Here is a 10,867-nt window from a genome sequence, read left to right on the forward strand (position 1 = left end):
AGGAAAAAACCATCACATTTGGAGTTAGTATGAGGGAGAACAACTAGTTACAAAGTTTACCCACAGATTAAAAAGAGAAATCACACTGTTCTAGATGATTCTTACATGATCATAGTGAACAGTGTGATTTCTTTTTTTAATCTGTGGGTCAACTTTGTAACTAGTTTTTCTTCCTCATATTAACTCCAAATCTAATAATTTTTTTCCTAAAATTTTCTAAAATCATTCTCTATCAATTTATTTTGTTAGTTTTCTCAATATATACATATGAAAAGTTTGAGCAATTTAAATTTTGAATTTCAAAAAAATACATCTTCAGACAAGATTTTGGTACCCCAAATGATTTCAGCTGAAAAAGTGATAAGTACCAAAGTTGAATAACTCATCAAGATCTACAACTTTTGTATTGGTCATTTCTTCATATGACAAAGTGGTAATGACATTGTTTACAAATATGACACATCTCTCATAAGGTTTTATAAATTATATGAGACATGCATAAAATTAGTGAACAATGTGTACTAAGAATTTGTCAAATGAAGAAATGACCAAAATAAAAGTTGTAGATATTCATGAGTTGAACAACTTTGGTATTCATCACTTTTTATGTTGAAATCAATTTGGGTCTCAAATTTTGGTTCGAACTTGACGTTTTCAAAATTTCAAATTTGAAAGGTTCAAATTTTGTCAAATGACAAGATGACTAAAATAAAAGTTGTAGATATTAATGAGTTGAACAACTTTGGTATTCATCACTCTTTATGTTGAAATCATTTTGGGTCTCAAATTTTGGTTCGAACTTGTCATTTTTTAAAATTTCAAATTTGAAAAGTTAAAATTTTGTCAAATGACAAGATGACCAAAATAAAAGATCTTCATGACCTCTACAACTTTGATGTTTATCAAATTTTCATTTGAGATCATTTGGTGTCTCAAAATTATTTTAGTAGTTTTGATTTTAATTTTTTAAAATTTAAATTTTTTTCCTATTTTTAAAGGTTCAATTTTGCAATTTTTAATTTTTGTATTTGTTTTAGTTATTGTATATATATATATATAATAATTATAAATTTTATACTATATTATTTATTATTTACATTTGAATAATTCATTTTGATTTAGAATTTTGAAAAAAAATTCAACTATAGGGGCGGCTTATAACCTCAGCCGCCCCTACAGTGGCTCTGAGGTATATCAGTGACCGTCGCTGTGGCCGCCCGCTAAGTGTTGGGCGAACTCTGCCTGTGGACGCCGTCAGGCTGCCCAATTTCGATGACGGCTAGGGTTTGGGAGCGCTCGCCCGCGGCACGATGGAACCGAGGAAGGAAGGAACCCCGCCGCACCGAGGAGGCGAGGACTGCAGGCACAGGCAGGCTCCCGACGCGTCTCCGGTAGCCGGCCCCCTCCCTCTCCCTCTCCGCTCGCCCAAATTCGGAGCGTCGTCAACACCGTCTCCTGCATCCGGCGGGACCGAGGGCGCCGACGATCTCCCCGCCTTGCTCCTGCCGAATGCACAGTGGCGGGGATGCTACCCGCACTGGCACGGCTACGGGTTCAGCCTCAGCATCGACCTCGGCACGAAGGAACCGAGGAAGAAAGGAACCCCGCCGCACCGAGGAGGTGAGGACCGCAGGCATAGGCAGGCTCCCGACGCGTCTCCAGCGGCCAGCCCCCTCCCTCGCACACGTCCGGTGGTGGCAGGGGGCGGATCCTTGTCGCGCGCCAGGAGCTCGAGTCTTCGTCAGTCCCTTCGTCGGATCTTCATCGTGCCGCTGCCGCCCAGAGGAGGACCTTCTGGCCCACCGCCGACGCCTTCTCCACGTGAGTATCCTTGCCCCCGTCCCCATTTTCCTACCTCTTTGTTTTCCCTGGAAGTGGATGCTGTACTTGTTGCCAATAAATATTTGACATGCTTGAGCTCTCACCTCCATTTGATGTCGACTCTTGAGCACCGTCATGTTCTCTTCCACAGAACCACATTTCTTTTAGGACATATGAGTCATCATGCAGCTCAAATGGGGTGCTGCAGTTTCAGAATACAAATTGGAAAAGAATACAGCAAAGTCAATCTAAGAAGCATATGCACAAATTCTATTTAGACATATTTCATTCACAGAGATATCACTGAAACGATGTTCAAAGTTTATCTTTTCTAATTCAGAATCCTGGTGGGTGCTTTGTCCAGTTTAAGCTAGTGTTGCACACTTGCACCCGCACACCATTCTCATACAAAACAGACACAAAATCGCAAGTAGCAACAACTCTACACTGAGAACCAAATGGTATTTGTATTGATACAAGTTGCATCATTGCCAAACCTAAAAATTAGTTTAGCAAAATCTTCTGGTTAAAATTAGAGCCTATTCTGCATGTCACAAAAATTATTCTAAGACATAGCCAACAGTTAAAGCAAATAATTCACATTAACAATAATGAACATGATGGTTCTCCCATTGCACAATTTGCAAACCCTTGACAACAAGCATACAAATGAGATATGAACATGTGACGTTCCCACCAGCAAACTTTCAAGCTAAAGATCAATCAAAGTAATAGCCACATTTGACAAAAAAAGAGTATCATTCCCAGTCTCACCTATTGAAGTCAAAATGCACCAACTGCATATCTTCTGATATTTCAACTTCCACAGTTGCATGAGGTCAGGTCTGCAAGCAAAAGAATAAATATCCGGCATTTAACTCTAAACCATGCGCAGAAGCAGAGTTCACTTCCATTCGGTCCATTATATACAAAAGGAAACAAAACATAGAACTGAAAACATATTCACCTGGACTAGGATAAATGGCAAAGCCACTCCACCAGAAGGTGTGTTTCCTGAACCATATAATTGCTCATCGTTGAATCAGGTTTTGTAGACCTACATACTTGATATGCCAAAAAAAACAGCCCACAGATTTGAAAATCACAAATTGGGTAGGCGATAAGAAAATAAGAAATACTAGTTGTAAGAAATAGCAAGCATAAAATATAAAGAAATAATTATTGCAATTGTTTTCTGTGAACCAATACTGTGACAACTGACAAACAAGGTTAGGAATGATGATGGCACACCAGGTTTTCAGTAAAATTAGAGTATGGAATTTCACCGTTTTTCTGGCAGATTACAAGGGCAATTGGTTTCTCAAAAACTAGCTGGTCCAGGAGCCAACCTGCTACAGCTTACTGAATGTGACAATTGTATATGACAATTAACTTATGTGTTCTACAAATCTAAACCAGCACAGAAGCCAGAGTGGTGGACCTTGATATGATGATGTGGAGAACATATGCTAATAAAGACACCGAGTTACACTAAATATGCAGCATAAGAGGCAACTATGCTTCTGTGTAAACAATAAAGAAAATATTTGTGCAATCAGTTTACAAATGAAAATAAAGGATGGCACACAAGAGTATGTATTTGTTCTCCACTGAGACTTTAGTTGTGGTAAAGCCACAATGAAACAAAGTATACAATACCATCAGCTCTTTTGCTCTAAGGGTTGTGACATATATATAATATATACAAGTTACAACTGTATGAAGCAGAGGTGGGAAGAGGAAACTGATGTCATATCCTTACTTGGTCTTGTAGCTCCTGTAAGTAAGCACTTTTCTTCTCAACCCTACCTTTCAGTCCCACAAACTCCTTCTGTAAAAAAGGATAAAGCAGTGGATAAACATAGCATAAGAAAATACAATGTCAAAATGCATTGTTAAGAGTGACAAGAACCTTCAATTCTTCAATATCACTTATACTAGTCCGCGGCAAGCCCTTCCACTGGATCTCCTTTTTATCTTTAGATATAATGTCCATAGCCATCAGAACATTTAAAGCGTCATAAACTCTTCGTCGTATATTTTTCTCATCATATTGTTGCTGCATGTTAACATACAGCGAGGACCAAGCACATATCAGATTAAATAAATAAAATCATGCCCAGGAGAAGCCACATTTCTTACCGCATTAGGGTTATCAGGATCTGGTGCCTCAAAATTATTATTGGGGTCTGTAAACTCAACAACAAGTTCATCTGCCACCTGTCAAAGGAAGAGGATAAATATGAATTCCAAAATTTAGTATCACTATACACAGTAACCTATAGGATTTTTTATTCACAAAACGAAGCCAAAAAAACATGTAGATAAAATGATGTACAGTAGTAATGCACTAAAATCCTCATTTTCAAAGTGAAAATAATGTTACAGGACCATAGGGGCCAGCATGGATATGAAGCAGTCTGGTCAATGATCATCGGCTACTTTTGTCCTCTGTATATAATGCCATCAAGTTTTAGTGTCTTTGCGTAATGTTAAGGGGACCCTCTATTGAACAATTGACGTAAAACCAGAAAACAAGTCTAACAATTTGTATGCATGAACATATATGAACAAGCCAGTTTAATGATCAAATGGTCAGATCTTCCTGGTACAGATAATGACGTTAGGTTTTACTTTTACAGTGTATCCAACCTTCCTTCCTCTTTCAAATAGTCGATCAAATCTTCGAAGTAGATCATAGACGTAATACCTGCAAAGGAATACATTGCCCTATGTTTTAAAAATCTCCAACAATACGATAATATATGGATACCGTGTTCCTTCTATGACTAAATTTATGCAGCGATCACTGGATTTGCATAGGCGTCTGGCTCTCACATAGCATGGCATGGGTCTTTGATTCAGCGAATTTTCCAGTCGAGACATACAAAGACTTCATAGCGATTGTCAAGACGTATACATATCGACAATCCTCATTTTAGCTACTATATTTGTATACATACTTGTAAGGTTCAATGTGGGATACTAACAAGTTGCATTTGCTAAAACCATTGGAACAGGGCATTCATGCACTATGTCCAGGAACATAAGGGGAGACATCATCCAAATAGGAAGAAAAAGTTGTATGTCAAAACTCTATGTGCGGTAAGTGTCATTTACTTTGGTACTCCATATATTACGTGTCTGTCAATAGCATTACTTAACGTCTCTATATGCAAAATACACAGTGCCCCAAGCAGAAGCCTGGGAGTCTACATTGTGGATGCTACACATGTATTATGATGAGTACCATCGGTGGCTATAACAAAAACCACAATCTGGTAAGTTTGAACCTCTTCGCTCGTAGTATGAAAAGTTCGCATATGTTGTGATATAGTAAACCTAAACTTGTTTTCTTGTAGTTGGAGAAAGATAAAGACACAAGAAGGAACCCATACAAGGATGACGAGCTCTTAGAGATGGTCGGTGACCTTTGCAACTTCATAATGGACCAGATTATGTACCATAAAGGCACTTACCATCATCTTCTTTCCGACTTAGGTAGTAATCCTCTATACCAACACCTTCGTGAGACTGATAGGCTAGCCCTAAGCCGTTGATGACAATGTGGACTAGTGGTATGGTTTGGATCAGACTTTGGAACGATTTGGACTTTGTTTTGCATGTGGACTTGTGGATTTCTTAATGGACTATGTTATAACGATGGACTTCATAATGGACTATGTTGTAATAATGGACTTTTGTGAATTATGACTTGTGATGATGTTCTAAATAATGGTCTTGTGTTTGTGGATGTATATATGTATATTTGTGGAGGTTAGATTCGAATTTGAATTATATATATATATATGGTCAGATTTGAATTTGAATTATTTATTTTTTTTGCTGGAAAATCCACTGTAGGGGCGGTTCTTGATTGAACCGCCCTTACAAATACACACAGCAGGGACGGCTAGCGATACAACCGCCCTTACAGAAGTCCACTACAGGGGCGGCTGATATTACCAGCCACCCCTACAGAGGGCATTGTAGGGGCGGTTGAAAACACCAGCCACCCCTACAGAGGGCACTGTAGGGACGGTTAGGAAACTGCCCCTACAGAGGCACCCTCTGTAGGAACACCCTGAGAAGGGCGGCTGGCGCAGCCGCCCCTACAATTAACTTCTGTAGTAGTGCGAGGGCCGTGTAATTTCGTCAACGCTGACCAGATAACGCGATATGCCACCGACCAGACGTTCTGTCTAAAGCTAAGTCACGCTTTAATATTTTTCTAAATATTCTCCAACCTTCATATATCTCCATGATGTTTCTCCGAGCTATTTTCTCCATGTTTGTTCTCTAAATGATTTTCTTTCATGTATACCATCTCAAAGATGACATATAGCTAAGCCTAAGGCAAATCCCCAAATAGTCATGTTGATGCTCTACACGTGCATGAGCGCCTACCCTCTGCATTAGGGGTGGTTGGCTGCGGCTCCTTAGCGACACCCTACTCTTCCTACACGCACACGGGCTCCGCGCTCCGTGTTATGGTTAACAGGCTAGCTAGGGCTGGAGACTCAGCTACACACTAACTGGTCGGATGGTTTATATTACATATAAATACATCTTCAGAATAACACCAAGTGTTCACACTGTCGGGTACCATAAAAAGGGGTCCCCCAAGTAAGAGCCGAAAAAATCGCTTAGACCCCGCCAAAATCAAAGCCAAGAGACAACTATTGGCTAAACCCCCGGCCTTGTCCGAGGCCACCAACTCTCCGCCTTGCTCGAGGCCTCGCATGAAAGGCCTCGGACGGCCAACCAAATCTCTGCCTCGCTCGAGGCCTCACACGAAAGGCCTCGGACGGGGAACCGATTCTCCGTCTCACTCGAGGCCCCGCTCGTAAAGCCTCGGACGAGATGCCGATCATATTCCACTTCCACGCTCCGCGCCGATAGAAGCTCGTTGACGTCGGCGAGCAGGTCCTTCTGCCGCTGGAGCTGGTCCCAGACGTCCCTCTCCCGCCGGAGGAAGATCGACTTCCCAAGGGACTGGGCCTCGAGCTCCTGGACAGGCAGAACAGGGGTCATGCACTGCAAGAAAATATAAAAAAGACAACACCGCACGAGAAAGGAAAGCATGCACCTAGGCAACGCCGGGCAGATTATCGGCCATGATGGACAACGCTATCCGCAGTGACTGCTCCGCCAGACGGCGGTATTGCTCGAAAGTGTCCCAGCGCCCCCCCTTGGCCGCGTCCTTAAGGGCGAACAGAGGCTCCCCCTTAGGGTCATCCTGGCTCCGCCACAAGACACGCGGGTGATCCCACCCGTGAGGCTCGGGTCGTACCCCCACGAGGGCCGAGCTTCCCTCGCTAGAGGTTGGAGCAGGCTGCTCCATGGTGCTGGTCGCCTCGGCATCCGCCTCCTCCTTCCCCCGGGATGTATCGTCGGAGGATATCGAATGGACCTCCACTTCCCGGGCGCTCTCCTACGGCGGCGGCGGGCCCTGGATCAGGGGTAATATTAAAGCTTGCCCCGCCCTCGTCTCCACTTCTTGGGCCGCCGGCTTCACCGCGCTCACGCCGTCCCCCGCCGCCCTAGCCTCGGTGGTCCCGGGGGCTCCAGCCTCTGCCACCGCGACCTCAGTGGTGCTGGGCACCTCAGCCTCCGTCGCCTCAGCCTCGGAGGTCCGGGGGGCCTCGGCCTCGGTGGCCTCAGTGACTAAAGGCGCCTCGGCCCCAGCCGACTCGTGGGCCTCGGCCTCGCGAGCCATAGGCTCCTCCTCCTCCGCTTGCTCCATGGCCGCCTCGGCCACCTCTTCTTGGGCGTCCAGCTCCTTCGGGTCGGCCCCGGCCAAGGCCGCGCCATGCTCACCTTGGGCGATGGAGCTAGCGCTCACCTTGAGCACCTTATGTGGCGCCAGGGCGGGCACTTCCACATGACGCTTTCGGCTAGAGGTACAGATTCACAAGGTTAGCATATGGCCAAGGGATGAGCGGGAGGTACTGCAACTCCACCGATGAAACACTCACCTCGAGCGGGGATGCAACCGCTTCGGCACTGTGACCCTCCTCTACAATGGCGGCGGCGGCGGCGGTGGCACGACCTCTATATCCATCGGTGCCGGCTGGTCCTCGCCGGACTCTGGCACCCCCTCGACCCTCCGCGGGGGCAGTTGCGCCGCCCCCACCGCCACCTGCTCCACCTTCGCCGTCGAGCCCACTAGGCTGACAGCGCGCTTCCCCAATGCCTGTGCCTCGGGCGTGTCGGCCTCAACCCCAGGGCGTGCGATCACCGGCCCCGAGGCATCCTCTCCTCGTCCTGGAAGCGCCGGGCTGCTCACCGACGCCCCAAGCGCTGTCTCCCCGACGTCATGGAGATGGTCTAGGGGACCCCGCCCCATCTCGCTCTCGTCATCTCCTCCCGAAGAATCCTCCGACAGTGAAGGTGATAGAGACGCCTCCACTGGGAGACCATCCTGCCTCTGTTGCCGGTGGTGCTTCTCCAGCCCCTCACGCTCAAGGATCTTCCTCGTGTACTTTGCCTCCTCGGCATCCTTCTTCTTCTTCTGTGCCTCGGCGCGCTCCCGGTTGATCGCTCGCTGCTTTGCATCCTCAGGAACAGGCGGTGGGGAGGCTTGCACATCCCTCATCCCCTGCAGGAATGGCGAACATGGGTAAGGGAACAGGAAATGGTGAGGAACAGGGAGGCCTCGGGGGCTGCAGCGGCGCGTGACTTACCAGGGAGAGGTACCCCCGCGACGAGCGCATCACGATGGGGGTCAGGCCACCGCTCCTCAGCTTCCCCTCCACCGTCTCCCTCACCCAACATAGAATCTCCTCATCGAAGAGGGTGTCGATGGACATCCGGATGCCCTCGATCGGCTCATCCGGTCTCATGTCGAACAGGCGCCACCGCCGAGCCATCAGCGGCAGCACCCTCTGGTGGTGGAAGGCAGCCACGACCACAGCCGTCGTAAGGCAGCGGCTCCATAGCCTCTCTAGCCCCTCTAGGAGCGGCTGTAGCTTGGGCTGATCCTCCTTCAGGACGCCATACCTCCACTTCTCCGGACAGCTCTCCACGATCCGCCCGGTGTAGGGGGGAAGTCCGTCGTCGTCGTTGCGGAGGTAGAACCAATTGGAGTACCAGCGGCGATTGGTTGACGCGAGTGGGGCTGGGATGTAGAGGTGCTGCCGGTCCTAGCGCACTTGGAGAGTGCAGCCGCCGGCCCTCACCACCTTCCTCATGCCCATCGTGCCCGTTGGCTTGGTGGTATGCCCCGCCCGGAAGAGGTGGAGCCATAGCTCCCAATGGGGGGCAATCCCCAGGTACCCCTCGCAGACGGCGACAAAGATGGCCGCCTACACGATGGAGTTGGGGTTGAAGTTGTGGAGCTCCACGCCATAGTAGTGTGGGAGCGCCCGCATGAACCGGTCCGTCGGCAGGCCGAGACCGCGCTCGTGGAAGGACACAAAGCTCACAACGTAGCCGTCGCGTGGCCTCGGCTCTAGCTCACCCGACGGAGCAATCCACTCCGGCCTATTGGGGTCGGTAACCGGACGGAGAAGGCCGTTGTCGACGAGCGACTACAGCGTCTCCACGGATATGTCGGACCAACCCCAAGGATCTGCCTCAATGACAACAATAGTGCTGGCCATGAGCACGGTAGGGAATGCGACTACAGCGGTAAGCCTCGCTCTCTCCCTCTCTTCCTCTCCCTTCTCCCTTCTTCTCCCCGGCGCTCTCTGTTCCTAGCAACAGCTCGAGGGCAGCAAAAGCAAAGGCAGACAAGGTAAGGAGGAAAGGGGCGAGGCTCGGCACGTATTTATGCAGGAAGGAGGCAAAATAGGCGGGCGACGAAATCGGGGAAGTTTCCCTCAGATCCGACACAGTTAATCCAGATCCGATTTAACCGCCCACGCGCCCACCTTTTCCTTACACTAGTAGAGAACAGACCTTTGATCCAAGGGCCAAATCAGGCTCTAGTCCTGGCATTTTTTGCGCCCGGGACTAGAGAGACCTTTAGTCCCGGTTGGTGGATCCAACCGGGACTAAAGGTCCCTGCCCAACGGCTCCTGCGCCAGGTCATTGTGGCAGGGGACCTTTAGTCCCGGTTGGATACACCAACCAGGACTAAAGGTCGACCTTTACTCCCGGTTGGTGGATCCAACCGGGAGTAAATCTCTTGTCCCGGCTGGTGGCGTGGCCCGTGGCTGAAAACATACCTTTAGTCCCGGTCAGGTCCACCAACCGGGACTAAAGGTCCACCCTATATATACCGGCCGGCTTCTTCCTCCCCGAGCCCGCCCGAGAGCTCAGTGTTCTCGCTCTTCCATCCATTCTTCTTTGATTCTCCGTCGATTTCTTCGATTCCTCCGTTGATTCTTCGGTTCTAAAGGTTACCAACTTCAAACTCTCATGTTTCATCATTGTCTTATCTCATTTTGTTCACTATATATAATTATATATATATGGTTCTTTATTGTGGTTTTTTTTCATTTGTAAGCAATTTGAGCTCAAAATCACTTAAAGTTTGCATATTTACATTAAGGAAGGTTAAAGTAGCTATTAAAAACTAGTATTCACCATTCATTTGTAGCATGCATAGCACACTTCATTGTTTAGAGATATAGAGAATTTTAGAGTTTTTTTTAATTTTATTTGATTATAAAATGAGAAATTTATAGTGTATTAAAAAATGAGTATAGAGAGTAGATGGCAACTGCTTCTGGGTCCTCGGCCTCTCATGGGTTCCCAAAGCGACTTAGGCCGGGCCTCCCACTCATTGCATGCGGCAAGTGTTGTGATGAGACAAAGATTGTGATGGAGTACCGAGTGAAGAAGGAGGGTCCGAACAAGGGTCGCATTTTCTACAAGTGTCCGGATCACAATGTGAGTTATTTTATCGTATTTAATGACTATGGTTAGTTTATACCTATTTTCATGATGGTTGTGATTAAAGTTCTAATTTATGTTTTAATTTCAGTGGGATGGCACTGGATGTTCAGGCTTCTACTGGGAGGAAGAATATGTTGAACTCGTGCAAAAATATCTTGCACAACAGGCAGATATGGTGGCTAATGATGCAGTGATCCAGCCA

At 47.0% G+C, this 10,867-nt stretch overlaps 1 protein-coding gene and 1 pseudogene across 1 annotated transcript; both read right to left on the reverse strand.

Moving 5' to 3' along the window:
* Positions 1 to 1,215: 1,215 nt before the first annotated feature.
* Positions 1,216 to 6,855, reverse strand: LOC136523523 (transcription factor-like protein DPB; annotated as a pseudogene).
* A 400-nt stretch (positions 6,856 to 7,255) lies between these two features.
* Positions 7,256 to 8,693, reverse strand: LOC136523524 (uncharacterized). Its single transcript, XM_066517180.1, has 3 exons — positions 8,508 to 8,693; positions 7,845 to 8,422; positions 7,256 to 7,718 (listed from the first exon to the last, which is right to left on the reverse strand). Exons 1-3 carry the CDS (start codon positions 8,691 to 8,693, stop codon positions 7,256 to 7,258), a joined length of 1,227 nt encoding a protein of 408 aa, XP_066373277.1.
* Positions 8,694 to 10,867: the final 2,174 nt, after the last annotated feature.

Source organism: Miscanthus floridulus, chromosome 18, assembly GCF_019320115.1.
Source record: "Miscanthus floridulus cultivar M001 chromosome 18, ASM1932011v1, whole genome shotgun sequence".
Lineage (NCBI taxonomy): Eukaryota > Viridiplantae > Streptophyta > Magnoliopsida > Poales > Poaceae > Miscanthus > Miscanthus floridulus.